A 15,697-nucleotide genomic window follows, 5' to 3' on the forward strand; every position below is an offset into this window, starting at 1 on the left:
GGCATGGTGAGATATTTGGCATGGATAGATATTTTACCAATGGGGAAAAAAATGCAATTTTAAACAATTTATATTAAATTTAAAGCACAAAGTCTGCAAAAAACAAAGAGGTCTCAGTAGCACAGCATGCACAGGAATCATATAGATTGAGAGTCGTTACAACTAATTGGTGTACTAGTACACTTTTATGTCTGATGTCTTGGCCACAAGACTAATAATGGCAAAACAAGGGCTGAAAGCTAATCCTGATTGTTCTGTTTCCTGTAACTGAAAGGCTTAAATACAGTAATTATAAATTTTGTTTGCCAGTTATAACCAAGAGGGACATGGTTTAATACATTGGCACAAACTGATGTTAACAAAGACCTGAAAAACTCTCTGGAGAGAGAGTAGGGAGAGTTTAACTTTCTTAGGTGTTTTATGATTTTGGCACTGCTCACCTGATTGAAAAAGAGTGCAACTACTAATGTTTTGAAACAGTTTAAATCAAGATCAGATAGATAGATGCTTTATGTTAATTAAGTCAAATTAATTAATTATTATTAATTTATATTAATGTTACTAAGTACTTTAACATCCACAGTAATAACTTTATCATCATGTATGGAAAATAAAGAAAATTATTTTAAAAAAATTCTACTTTTCCATATTTGTGTAGAAATAAAACAGAACTAATCTGGACGTTAGTTTAAAGGGGAACTCCAGTGGTTTTTACACATCAGGTTTGCTTACAGGCCTTGAGAAGTGAGTGATATGTGATAAAAATCTTTTGTGGCTTCAGGGGGAGCTGTACAAAATCTGAACCAGATATGCAATTTAGAATGCATTTTTGCTTGATAAATGAACTGACTTGACAAATCATTTACCAAAATGAATATTGTTCTTTGTTCACTACTAGTTTACTCATCTGAATGAATTTACTCTCTTTCAGCACCATCGCCTCCCTTGGGCTGTGGAAGAGGCTTTGTGGGAAAGTCCCCCATGAAGGCGTCCCCCATGAAGGCGTCCCCCATGAAGGCGTCCCCCATGAAGGCGTCCCCCATGAAGGCGTCCCCCATGAAGGCGTCCCCCATGAAGGCCTCCCCCATGAAGGCCTCCCCCATGAAGGCGTCCCCCATGAAGGCCTCCCCCATGAAGGCCTCCCCCATGAAGGCCTCCCCCATGAAGGCGTCCAGCACCTCTCCAAGTTCTTCAACAAAACTGATTTCTATTTCTCATCTGAACCCCTACCAAAGCAAGTAAGTGTAAATGTACATATTTTGGGCCTGCTTTCAGATACATGGTTTCTGACAATTTAAACATAAGGTAAATTCTTCAGTTGGAAATTAAAAGACTGACTCACTGTACATATTCATTCCAATACAATACAGTTTCACAGTTTTTATCCTACTCGGACATCTGTCCCAGTCGAGCCGTTGCTTCCAGCAGCATTAGCGACATTATGTAGATGAGATATGTTTATCTTCTATAAAACCAGCATTGTTTGCTTTGTTTCATGCTTTAATCTTATCTGGCCCAGTGACAGACCTGTAATTTTAAGTTGTCATTATTTTGTCTCGTTTAAGCTGATGTTTACATCATTTGTCCTTCTGAAGAGTGACTGTTGCGGTCGTCATCACCTTTCTGACCATGGCCCCTCTTGCTTGGTTACTCCATCTTGGTGGATTACCAACAAAAGGAAGAGCTCTAGTCTGTTACTAAATTTTAGAGGTTGAGAACTTCTTACAATTCATGGCTTAGTTTTGTCCTAACATGTGAGGTGGATTGTGAAGCTTTTTTAAACACAAAGTTGTGCCTTTCAAAATTAAGTTCAATCAGTGCTGTTACAAGTGGAGTTATATTCTAGAGACATCTCAAGGATAATTAAAGTGAAAAGGATGCATGTGACCACAGTTTGGAGTGCCACTTCAAAGGAGCTAAATATTAAAATGAGAGATTTCAGTTTTTGATTTTTTAAAAAAATCCTCATTATGGGTTGTTGAGTATAGACTAAGGGCCAAAATGTCTCTTCTATCTCTTAGTATTAAATCTACAATCCCAATACTATGTAAAACATCTGTTCTTCTTCTCATGCATACTTCTACTTCCCTGTTTGCTTTGATTTCTGAGTAGCACTTTGGGGCATGTTTGACGATGCGAATGTGTGTGTGTGCATTCATGGATTTTTTTTTCCTGTATCAATGCATGTGGCTCTGTGAATTTGTTCATGTTAGTAGGCCCATTTGCAAGGGAATGAAATAACCAATCCTGCCTCAGAAAGAGACATTTTAATGGCAGGTACCACTGGGTCTTTATGGTCTGCTGCTGAGGTTTTGATTCTGTTATTTGGCCTGGTGGGGATTTGACCAGCCTCATTTTTTCCCCTTGCTTCTTTCTCACATTTTCTTTACCTCCTCCAGGGTTCCATTTTACTGCTGTTTTTTTTTCCCTCTCACTTGGTATCATTTCATTAGGTTTAGTCTCTGTCTCTGACCTTAAAGTTATTCACAAAAAGACAAGAGCAAAGCATAACAAGATGTAGTTGTCTAGATTACAGTAAAGGTACCTTGTCAACTCTCTCTCTCCATGTTTGGGCTCTGATAACTTATCCCTGTCTGAAATTGCAAGCTGTAAAGATAACTGTGCCTCTAGGTGTTGTAATAAACTGATGACTGTTCTAACTTTGAAGTTGGGGAGTAGCTACAGTGAGTAAAACAGATGACTTCAGCAGCTGTGATTCTTCTACGTATGTTTAAGTGAAATAAAAAGTGCAGGTGTGTTCCTGTGCATCTGTGTGTGGTACAAAGTGTTACGTACACATATCATATACAAATGCTCAGTATATGCACACAGTCTGTTATGTCCATTTGCATGGCTGTCTCATCTCATTCTACTGGTGTTAAGTAATAGCATCTAGAGCAGACTATAATTGGCTTTTGGCTGCCATAAACCTTGGAGTAGAAGCCTTATCCATACTGAGCAGGAAATGGGGTTCACTCTGGGCCAGCAGCTGCTCTCATGATAGGGGATTTAATTGCAGTCAAAGTTATGGTGTGAATATTCTCTGCTGCACAATTATCAACCCAGTCAAAAAAGCTCACTGCTGCATCAGCTCTTGGCTGTTGTTAAAAACATAATATGTACATTTTAAATGCCTCCAGGATTTGGCAGATACACAACACCTAGTTGATTTTTGAAAAGAAAGTTGCTGGATGCTTTTCCTTCTTTCATAGAACTTTAAAACAACAATCATATACTTTGTTTAGTGTGGTGTGTATGCACATAAAAGAAATTTGTTGATTGGAAATAGAGTAAACGTAAAGTAAACATTTGCACAGGTTTTGATTTTTGGTTAGTAGGCATTTGGACATGTTATCAGCAAATCAAGGTCAGTTTTAAGGCCCATAATTTGTTATAGCATATTGTGTAAATAATGTTTTGTTAAATGCTGCACACTCTGATTTACTATTACAAGATTCTGTTTGTATCCCCAGGTGGACTGTCAGAGCCCGAGTGTCCCACAAGTCTAGTATTCGCACCTGGAGTAACTCTAAAGGAGAGGGCAAGCTCTTTTCCTTTGATATAGTGGATGAGAGCGTGAGTAGAGGCGTAGATAGGCCGAATATCTTTCCATTGCATCTCAGCATATGTCACACATGGCTGCTTTATTTTGTCCATGTAACAGAATGTAACTAAATGGAAATGTGCTGGTCAACAGGGAGAAATCAAGATCACAGCCTTCAACAATGAAGTGGACAGGTTTTTCTCTCTAGTGGAGCAAGGCAAGGTGAGCAGATTCCACTCACTCATATCCACCTGGACCTGAAGTGATAAGAGCCTCCTGAAAATTTTAGACAGAAGTAATGACTTCTGTATTTGTTGCACAAGATAAATCCTACAAGTAAATGTACTCACATTCTTTCAGAAGGTTCTTTTAATTGTGGCCATCATTTTGTTTCTTGGCGAAAGTAACTTAAGACTCATTTTGACAACAGTAGAGCATTATTCTAAAGGCTAGAATAAATTCACAAAATACTTGCAGGGTAAGCCTCAGTCAGAGGTATCCATTTCTATATGAGCATAGCACCTCAAACAAATGTCTTCCTTTCCTTTCGGCTGCTCCCTTCAGGGGTCACCACAGCGAGTCATCTGCCTCCATTTAACCCTATCCTCTGTATCCTCCACACCCACACCAACTATCCGCATGTCGTCCTTCACTACATAAATGTATCATTGATAAAATAGTGCCTAATAAACCCCCTTCTGGACAGTGAACAAGCTTCAGGCAAGTATTAGAGGATTTTGTGGAAGGGATTTATTAAGTCATATTTACTGAAATATATATGTTTGAGACATATTGTGCATTTGGGTGGATATATGAGGCTGGTAATATAAATCTGACAATATGAATCTGGCTGTGGTTTGAGAAAACTTCAAATCTGATATTTTGATACTGTCTTGCTGCTGTTAAAGTGTCACGTTATCTTCATTCTATCAGAAATGCCTGCCAGTCTTGGAGATTGTTTTCCCCACGGAGGCTGCATGTATAAAGTTTTTCTTACAGCATTTCAGACTTCAGGGCGTAAGCACTTCACACAGGGATTCTAAGTTTTGAATAAAGTATTCCTGTAAGATACAGTATTAAAGAATATGCTTTGATTGTTATCTCTCTTCACACAGTACTTGCATATATGTTTAAGAAAGTTATTGTTCGCCACAATAACAGTCCCTTCATAGACTGTGACTCAGCAGTTCTTACGCTGCAAAAATACATTCTTAGGTGAAAGTTTATTCCAAAGCTAATATGAAGTTTTACCGGTCAGAGTGAGCTAATTAAGTCTTTATCCTGGTGTCCACGTGTTTACTCGCGTCCAAAGAAGATATCGTCCAAATAAAACAGTCACACCTCAGTAAGACCATGTGTCTATTCAGAGCGTGATTCAGCCACATTTTTCTTGTTTCCTTGTGTGCATCTGACAGCACAAATATGCTCCTAATTTAATAAATCCAGTGCTTGTTCTATATGCATGTAAATGCAAAGCATGTCTATGCTCCAAATCTATTTTCTTGACTTTTATGTGCAAAACTGCAGTAATTTCGGGTGACCTGAGCATATCGTGTAGGCACACAAGGAGCTTGTGTCAGAGTGGACAACAGAGTTGAGCCCTTCCTCACAGCAGACCTGTCTGAATTGTATAAAATTGTCCAATGTTGCAGTGGAAAGAGACTGACTTCGAGAGTGACTTGGCAGCAAATGGTTATGGTGCATGCCATTAAACTGCAGCGCCAGTGCCCTAATTCAGTTGAGAACCTTTGTCGCACATCATGCCCCTCACTCTCCCATTGTTTCCCCATCAACCTCTCCATTACCAACTCTCCAATAAAGGGACAAGCTACCAAAAAATCTTTAAAAAAATGTACTTTCTCAGATTTTAGAGACTATTTTAGTTTTAGTTTACATATAAGACTGCATTGCTGAGTGTAATGATATTTTATTTTCTTTATCTTTTATCTACTTGCTCTGTTGTGTTTTTGCTCTGTGGTCTTTTTTTCTTATGCATGCGGTCTTGTAAAGCAGGTTACAACCTGGTTGCACACAAGCAAGAGTTCACATAAAACAATTAACTTTTTTGAACTCAGTTATGTGAGTGCATGTGTGTACAGTTGGAGTTTTGAGTGGGACTGATTAATGACCAATAACTCATCAACATGCATATGGACATGTAAATGTTGTATTTGGGTAGACCTAAAAAAAATCAGAACATATTTTTCTGCATTTTCTACAGTTAGGACTGTACTGGAATACTAGCCAAACCAGCTGGTCTGGGTGGCAGTATTTGTTATTGGATTATCTCTCAACCAGAGGGCCCTGGTTCAAGACCTTGTGTCCTCAAGCATCTGTTTTACTGTCCCTTAGTAAGAAATGTATTGCCTACATTTTTTACTGCTACATAATGTACACTGACAGAATTTGTAAGGATTAATATTTAGGAATTATTTATTAATACAATTGAGAACACATATATGTACTATGTTTTTATTTATGGGAAGTCAAGTAGTAAGTATATATTGCATGTAAGTGGTTAAAGTGAAAAAAGCACCAATAATAGACAAGTGATTAGTCAAATATACGAAGGGCTATACAAATGTGTCATGACAGACAGTGAGTGATAGCAGTGTTTTGTTTTATTTTTAACCTAGAAAGAATTGGCACCAGTCTCAGGAGTCAGCTGAAAGAATAACAAGCATTCTTGTGTTTATGGAAGAGAGATGGTCTTATTAGACTGCATTGTTTTGCTAAAGTGAGTGGTGCTCTGTCTGAACACCCAGAACATGCTCTTTGCATGTTCCCACATATATGTGCAATTACAGCCAGCTATAACATATGCTAAAGCTCTTGCCCAACTCAGTGTGGCCCACAGAACCTAATAACTCAATTAACCCCAGCCACCATTTCGCTAGTCACACTGGTTCAGGTATCAGCCACTGGCAGTGACTCCCAGCACAGCTCCAGATCCAATTTGTGCCTTCTGCCCTCCAAAGATAAATGAAGGAATGAATCTGTCTTCCCTTCGTGATCTGAGTATTGACAGAACAGTAAGTGGGTGTGACTGACTGAGTGGCCGGAAAGCTTATCACATTAGTTTCATGCTCATATCTCTGTGTGGGGTAAATCAGAGAGGGAGGGAGGGAGGAGGGAAGGGAAAGAGAAAAGCCATAGAGACAGAGAGAGAGAGAGTGGAAATTTGAGAGTTGGCTGAGTAAATGGAGAAGTGTGCCTTACAGATTGAGTTTAAATTGTAATGTTTAGCACACTCTCTTAGCTGGTTCTTATTTTCTGGTGAATTAGAGGAGTGATGGGGCTGATATGACACCACATCTTAGTTGGACCTGAAGGTTTTTTCCATTCTTTCTAAGATTTTGATGGAACAGAAGCTGACTTGTAATAATTTCCTTGGCAAGATCGATAAAGTGGTCACCCACTTCTATCAGTCACAGCTGCTTTAAATTCATAGGAAATAACTAGTTTGAACAGATCTAATTTTATAATACTTGCACACCTTTTTCACCCATTTTGTGTAGGTGTACTACATCTCCAAAGCTACACTGAAGGTGGCTAACAAACAGTTTTCCACACTGAAGAATGACTATGAGATGACCCTACATGCTCATTCATCTGTTGTGCCGTGTGGTGACAGCCAGGGTATCCCCACAATGCATTGTGACTTTGTGCCCATCGCAGAGCTGGAGAACAGGGACAAGGATGCCATCATTGGTAAGACAGGAAGTTTATCAGTGAGACTTTATTTATACATTTGCACTTTGCACCTTTTTTTATATTGTCTTTTTTTATTTTGGATCAGAAAGTCAACAAATCCAAGGCATCATACATATAGTGTTATAAAAAAGATAACTCAAACAGGAAAACAAGGCTATTAAATTAAGAGTCCATACCTGATAATATGGATGTGATCCTTATAAAAACATTTCTTTGTCATGGCCTTTCTTGTGGGCAACCAACATTATTCTAAATATGTGCAATTTAAAGAAATCAAATAGGCCGGCTATTGTGTTCCACCTAAAACAGAACTTCATTTTTGATTTTATTTATAAGCTTTCTTTGATTATGACACTCATCAACCACCTAGGTCCTACTGAATGCCTCACATCAGATCAATTTTAAGGATTTTTATAAAACAACAGCCTAACAGTGATGGAGCAGATACCAATGACAATTGAAGAAAAAGGCAAATGTAGGAGGTGTGGAGGCTCAAGACAAACCCAGACTACAACTCACAAGATGCAATCAAGGCTCAAACATAATAATCAACTGATCCCAGCAGGTCTCTATCAAACTAGCTCGTCAACAACTGGTAAAATGATGTGTTAAAGGTAGAAGATGAAGTGAGATTCTGCATTTTTTTTTTTTTTTCCTTCAGATTTATTTACAAGATTATTTTTGTGGATAGTTGAAAGATTTTACCACATCCCTGAAAAGCTGTCATGTACAATACATCTGCTGTGAAGATCAGAAGACCAACAGCAGCAAGTGTAGTGTTCCAGTTAGGTGAAGAAAGGAGCCTCAACTGTTGTCAGAAACAAAACTAGTGGAGGACCTGTCCTGAAACAGAAAATATTAAAAGTACAACTGTTAATGACATGTCATCAGAATAACTATGTACTATAATTTTGACCCAGAATGTACTATGACAGAAATAGTATTCTGACATGAAGTTACATTCTGGTGGTTAGGTAGACGTGACAGTCATAAAGCAATTAGATTGGACATTATTACATCTTACAATAGGTGATGTTTTACTGTCAGGTACAACAGAGGAATATATTTGACAGAAGTGTATAAAGACTGTTGAAGTGTGAGAATTTACTAACAACTAACAATAACTAAAGAATGCTATACGTTTGTGTGCAAATATCTGTTAGTAAAATTCAAAGAAAACCTCAGTAAATTGGGACGTCATGATGAGAATTTGTTTTTAGACCTTTGATTGTATTACACATGAACAGGGTAATCAGTGAAAGGTTCAGTACGAATCATGTGTCAGTACCTACATGCTAATTTCTTTGATAACTAAGTACTGTATATGTACAAGAACCTAAACTAAAGGGAGATAGATTAAAATTAAAATTTACTTAAATCTGGAACTATCTGGTCATAGAATAAACATGCCTATAAATCAGCAGGACATACTGCAGCTACTGGATAGCTGCAGAGTTATTTATTATTTCAATTGTTGGACCTGCCATATTAAAGAATAAATTAATGGTCATAAAGAAACATAAACAGCATAATGTATTCTACTGATCTGAAGATTCATGTGGGTTTACCTTCTGAGCAATAATCTTGCATAATTACATTAGTGTAAAATATTAACAATGCGCTGAGCGGTTTACGTGGAGGAGTTTGTTTGCGTTGGTCGCAGAGGGGCAGCGTTACATGTCCTGTGTGTCAGCTGTTGTCTCTCCTTTCACTCTCTCTACACTCCCTCTCTCTCTGCTCCTTTGTTAAACAGGGGATTATAACATGGTAATGAGAACTGTCAGCCTGTTCCTGTGGTGATAATGGAGTTCAGAGGTGGATGACATCGTCTCAGTCATAATGGAATTAAGGAGGGCTGGGAGAGTACAGACAGAAAGCGGTGGAGGAGGAGGGGGGGAGGGGGGAGAGTTTAGAAAAAGGTTAGCAGAGGTATCAGACAGGAGGATGAACTTCAGAAAATGTTAGAAATCTGTCCAGTAATTGTATTTAATGCATGGGCACTAGTCCCCCTGACACCATGAGGTGATTGACAGAAAATAAAGCACCAGAAATATGATCAATTAGGTTAAGGCATTTAAAGGTGCCCTGCGGAGTTTTTGACCACTTGTAGTGCTGTGTGCCCGTGTTTGCGCAAGTCAACTTAATAAGAAAATCTGCACATTTAGATCATTAATGGTCATCACGTTACGGAATTTGTTAAATGTTTTTTCAATTTATATGTTACATGTTCATTGCATTAAATTAAAATTGTATTTACAGTGTAACTAACCTTGTGTTGTAGCACTGATATGCATTGTCTGTCTTTTTGCACTATTTCTTGATTTTAATGTTCCTTTGTTTCCTTGTGACAGTCATATTAGTTGCAGAATAAGTGCTTCATAAATTAAGTGGACTTTTTCTGATTTAGTTTTCAGTTAGCCATAGTAGTTCAGGCTATTTACCTTAGAGCCCAGCAGTAACTGTTTCTCAGTGCAATAATCCTGACTGAACTGTTTAGGCCTTAAGCATGAATGAGGAATGAGTGTTTTTGTTGTGAATTGGAATTTGAGCCTAGGTGTTAGCCTAGCTGGATATGACATTTATCAGTCTGCTTTGACTTGGCAATATCTGAGGGGTGTCAGCTCAGCTGGGCTGGTTCTTTACTGCTCATGATGAGATATCACTTCACATTATATAGAGAATGTCCAGGGGACATTTTTACACGTTTTATCAAATAAAATTTATTTCTATAGCACTTTAAAAACAAGATCCAGTTGACAAAAGTACTTTACATGAAAAATAAATTCCTAATCAATATCAAATATGTCGAGACTTTTCACATAACACACAATTGCTTTCTTTTTCTTAATTCTTGGTTTCTTTGTATATTTGTCTATTTTTATTTATAAGGGAACATAGATGGAGGTGTAAAATGATTGTCTTTGCCTGTAGATGTAATTGGAGTGTGTAAGAGTGCAGAGGATGTATCCCGTATCACCACTAAGACCAGCAGAGAAGTCTCAAAGAGGGCCCTCAACCTAATAGACACAACAGGCAAAGTGGTGACAGTCACACTGTGGGGAGAGGAGGTAATAACTATTCTCTCGCTCTTTCCTTGCTCATGATAGATTTGTAGTATAACTTAAAAACATGTTGAGCAGAATGTAATGTAACTGTGTTTCCGTGAAGATGTCCATGCATGTACTTATGTTTCAGCACGTGTAACATATCTCTGTGTGTGCTTTCGCCTGCAAAGCAGTTTGATGGGTGTAAAATTGGCTGTAAAATGTGTATTGGTCAAATCATCACTGTGACCTTCAAGAGTGTTGTGGACCCGAGTCCCTGATTTGAGACGAAAGGCTAAATAACTCTTGAATGTGCATGAAATGGCACTATTCTTCTCTAAGCTCATTCAATCTGCAAGAGCTAATCCCTCCTCTTTGCCAAAATCCAAAAATGACTTTGAAATTAACTTGTAGGTTGTCCAGTTGTCTCTCCAAACTGCAGACACAGACTGAACATATAAGAGACAAAAATACAACAACTTCTACTGTCTCTTGTTTCCCATCTTTCTCTGTTTAATTACTGTTTTTTTTTTCCCTTTTTCTCTCCAGGCAGAGAAGTTTGATGGCTCTGCGCAGCCAGTGGTCGCCATCAAAGGAGCTCGCTTGTCTGATTTTGGGGGCAGATCTCTCTCTGCTTTGTTCAGCTCAACAATTATGATCAACCCAGACATTCCTGAGGCCTTTAGACTGAGGGCCTGGTGAGTCACACACTGTTTAAACATAAAATTGCCCATATAGTGTGGTCAGTCTGGCTTATACGGTGCTTATGGACATTTGCCACAAGAATTGCACAAAACACAAAATGTGTCAACAAAGTCTACAAATAGAATTTATATCTTTTGTTGTTGTTTTGTTGTAATTTTTATATATGTAAATATATACCTACCTAAGTCCAATGTAGTCTAATCAGATGATCCTGCAGTAAATTCTCCTTCATGAAGGTAATAATGTTCAGGTTTGTTCAAACCCTTTCAAAATGCAAATAGTTTTAGGTAGAAGTACCTAATAAACTGCCAACTGGGTGTACACACACACATACATATAGATGGATAAATGTTAATGCAAAACATTAATGATCACATATTGAGAGACTGGTGGCATGTACCTTTTCACTCCCAGCAGAGCTGAAGGCACGATCTAGACAGGAATGAATGGAAGGGATAGGCAGAAAAGCAAAAGATATTTCTGGGTTCTATCTCTGAAATGCTACAATACATGCACAGAAAGATGTGCACATGGTGAGCTGCATGAAACTGTATTGCTGTTTGCTGTTCCTTTGGAGGGACTTTGAATTTTGACCCATTCACTCATTAAGTCTGGCCACTTCTGAAATATAAATGTTTTTTTTTTTCCTTTTCTGTATGCATATGTAGCAGTGCTTTAGCGTGAATATGATTACCCGTGTGCTGCTCCGAAAGCTATTCTTTCCAAATAGCATCAAACAGGGGTTAAGACTTGGTTTTAGGGTTAGGGTGAGGTTTAGTTTAGGTTAGGTTACGTTAGGGTAAGGGTTAGGGTTAGGCATTTAGTTATGATGGGTAGGGTCTAGGAAATGCATTATGTCCTCACAACTATAGTGGAACATGACACAAGCAAAAGAGGGGGAAAGGAGGGGCAGGCCTCATTGCTCCAGCTTCCTTGGTCTTATTAGTCTCTGGTCAATACACCATCTCATCTTTACATTTGAAGGATGAAATAACTAAAAAAAAAAACAGCATCCCTATTTCCGTTCATTCTCCCTTCTATTTCGCTCTAATCCCTGGTTTTTTGCTCAGATCTGTGCTGCTGTTTGGTCCTCTCACCAGTTTACATGCTGACAACAGCAAACAAATGCCAGTTGATGTTATTCAAGGAGTGTTTGTGTTTTCCACTCCTCTTTAACATTTAGATCTGTGCTTTACGAACACAAAGCGTGTCTTTCTGACTAGAGTTCCTGTGGCGATGTTGTGCTTTGTGGGTTTGTTCTGACCTGGCTTGCTTGCATAATTGAAGGAAACTGATGAATTTGGATGATTCCTTGATTAGATTCTTCTGCTCAGCTAGAATACAGAGCAGGGCTCATACTGATGCATTAAGTATTTAAAGAGAATATTAAAAAGGTAAATTAAAAAAATTAATGGAGTAGGTCGACAAGATGAAAAATGGACCAGTTTTGTTTTTCTTTTTTTCTCAGGGAAGAAACTGTGTGTATGGCCAAAAATATAAAGTAGGAGGCTGCATTTGTCCGTGACTGACAGCTGTATGTTAGTTAAACAAGATTCCAGGAAGCAGATGCTCTAAACATCAGATAAGGGATTAAGAGAGACATGTAGTCAGAGCATGTCATAGCAGTCTTTGGATAATTGCTGTTACAGTGCTGTGTGTAATACAAGTTATTGTAACACACATGTAAACAAACGCACTTGCTTTCATACCCTTTTCCTACAAAGTGATGAATTCATAGCTGCATTTGTTCACAGATGGCTAATATTAATGGTGTATCGTCTGTAGTTTAATCACCTCAGTATTCAGGGATCATTAGTCATGTTCTCAAGTACACTCTGTTTTTCATTTTAACCTCCTTCTTGTTTCTCAGTCTCCCTACACTCTAAATTATGCATGTCATACTTCACTTGTATGGAATACATGTGTGTTTGTCTTGCTGTTCAAGCATGTTTGTGCATACATATGTTTATACATGCGTGCTGTGTGTTTCAACATCTAGGTATGACCACAAAGGCTATGCAGTCGACAGCCAATCCCTCACAGAAAAGAAGTCAGTGGGCAGCGGAGCAAAGATGAACTGGAAAACACTGAGTGACGTTAAGAATGAACACTTGGGACATGGAGAAAAGGTGCAGTGCACACATGCTTGCATACATACTTATAAAAGCTTCACGCAACCACATAGCAGAGAATTCATCTAATAAAAGAGGACAGTCTTAAGCATGCAGAAATTTAAAAGAGACAGAAAAGTGTCTCTTTAAAGTGTTATTTCAGAAATTGTAAAACCAGGGGAAATGATACCGTTATTACGTTTGTGGTTAGACACTGTTAGAGGAAAGTGAGTTATCATAAAATATATTTTAGTAATGTCTTCTTAATGCCTGTAACAATTTCCCACACTCCAATCTGTCAAAAATCCCCAAAATAGTTATGTGTTAATGATATTCAACAGAGGAAACGCTGCAAATCATCACAGGTGAGAAACTGGAATTGTTTGAATTTTTTTTTTTTTTAAATAGTTGATAGTAATTCATTTTATGTTTAATCTGTAATTCACCTCAGTAGGCTGTTCCAAAGCCAGATGTAGTCATGGAGTCATATTAATGTGGAATGAATGGACTATTACTTGAAGTAATAATAATAACTTGAAAACTAAGTAAGTGGAAAATTGTAGACAATAAGAACATAAACTAAGGTTTTATGTCTACATTTTACTGAATATACATATTGCATATACAGTATTTCTGTTTCATTGCCTTTGGTTGTAGATTCATTTGCATGATTCAGTGCACCCACAGTAATGGACCAGAATGAGAACTACAAGCCATTGTGACAATAATACTTGTACTTGAAATGTCTTTATTGTTGTGTATACCTTGAATATACATTTTCGAGTTTGGGGTTTGATTAGATTTGTTCTCCTGCATTTGAGTCATATAATGGTGGAAGCTCAGTAAATCAGATAAGCCACAAGTTGTGTAACAGCAAAATCAAATATTATTTGTGTTGCCATTTTATAGTTGGTGCGTCTTTAAGCTGGTCCTTCCTGAAAACTTCAGCAGGAAGCAGATTGATGTGTGAGTCAGAAAATCCTTCTCTCACTTGGGCAGCTGGCTACTGTTTGAAGAGGAATGAAAGAAACCACTACAACATCAGCTTAGCTACAATACAACAAAATTTGATAGCAGAACATCTTTTAATGTTGTTAGACAAGCACAGTAAACACCAGGTTTTGGTGTCAGTGCCTGAAAATCAAAGAGTTAGAGCTTCAGTTTTCTGCACCAAGGTTTTGCAGTCACACAGGGACAGATCCATCCTGCTGAGTGACTTTGATGTCCAGAGCTTCACTCCTGCATTTTTATGACTTCTTTCACTTTTCACAAGATACAGTTTACTACACTCACTGTATCTTAATTTTTATCTAACTATAACCCACAACTTAATTTCCCATTTAACAAGACAAAATGCATGTTGGAAAAAGTACAAAGCAGAAGTTGAAGTATGCAAAAAATACTTCTGCTAAACATTACAGGACCATAATACTTTAAATGTTGAATATCCTTATTTTGAATTATTTAATTATTTATTGTTGTTTTGCTTATCAATCAATATACTGATGGCCTCTTATTTAAACTATCAAAGATGATATTCTTTGAACAATGTCAGGTTTGTTCAAAGAAAATTTAGTGAATTTTTAAACAGTTTTCTTTCCAGTCTCATTTGAATTAAGTGTTTAAACAAACAGGAATCCACAGTCAGTCTTCCATTCATTGTAAATCGAGCAGCTCTAGGGTGTTTCTTGCTATGACTTCATGGATCATAGTCATGGTTCTCGTTTTAGCTGTTTGAGGGAGATAGTAATGCTTATATATTAGCAATCCCGAATGAGTTGCTTTGTGCGGTTGGAGCAGCATGTGACAACATTCAAATTGAACCATGTGCTGTTTTAAGAAGCGTCATTGCACAGAATTATCATGCTTTGAACTATAAGTAGAGTGTATGTAAGCAGTGTGTACCACTCAGAAAATATATATCAAATTTATTGGCTTTATCTCCAACTAGTCACCCTCAAACCTCACATTTAATTAGAAGCTACTTACAGGCAGCTTCAAGATCAGTGTTGCTTCTAATAAAAATTTCTAATTATGTGTTGGACGTGGAGGAAGCCTATAGGGCATAACATTACCGGAAGGGAAGTAGCTCAACTAAGAACATGGGAGAGTAAGATGGGTAGAAAAGCAAGGCAGAGCTACTTAAACTTCTTGTGACTTACAAAACTGCCTTGAAATGTGAAAAGTAATAAGGACATCGGTAAAAGGAAAAAAAAGAGTGGGGATAAGGTGTAAATAGTCTGGTGGCGACTAATAGAGAAAAGTGACAAGGACTATAGGATACAAATGGGAATGGTTAACTGACAGATCTGAGGAAAAGAGTTGAAAGGTGAGAATGTGTAAATAATTCAAGCTTGGATAGTTTGTACCTGTTTTCAGATTTTTTTTTTTTTTTTTTTTTAAACCTCCATTTCCTTATTTTCTCTGTCTTCTTGAATTTTGTCTGCCTTGTGTACCCCCAGCTGTTTCTGTAATTTATCGACTTTAAGGAGGTTTTCTATCACATACTCTGAGGCTGCAGCTTTGGCTATAATAATGAAAACCAAATCAAAGCTTATAGTTTAAAGGAATCTAATTTG

The 15,697-nt window shown here is 37.7% G+C and overlaps 1 protein-coding gene across 1 annotated transcript in view; it reads left to right on the forward strand.

The window, feature by feature from the left end:
• The window catches only part of LOC113142993 (replication protein A 70 kDa DNA-binding subunit-like), a 34,294-nt gene that overhangs the window by 6,429 nt on the left and 12,168 nt on the right, over positions 1–15,697 (forward strand). The window contains exons 7-13 of the mRNA XM_026328403.2: positions 932–1,238; positions 3,474–3,576; positions 3,698–3,766; positions 7,063–7,255; positions 10,190–10,326; positions 10,852–11,000; positions 13,007–13,136. Of these exons, the coding sequence (XP_026184188.1) occupies positions 932–1,238; positions 3,474–3,576; positions 3,698–3,766; positions 7,063–7,255; positions 10,190–10,326; positions 10,852–11,000; positions 13,007–13,136 (1,088 nt within the window). The remainder of the gene's footprint in view (positions 1–931; positions 1,239–3,473; positions 3,577–3,697; positions 3,767–7,062; positions 7,256–10,189; positions 10,327–10,851; positions 11,001–13,006; positions 13,137–15,697) is intronic.

Source organism: Mastacembelus armatus, chromosome 14 (genome assembly GCF_900324485.2).
Source record: "Mastacembelus armatus chromosome 14, fMasArm1.2, whole genome shotgun sequence".
Taxonomy (NCBI): domain Eukaryota; kingdom Metazoa; phylum Chordata; class Actinopteri; order Synbranchiformes; family Mastacembelidae; genus Mastacembelus; species Mastacembelus armatus.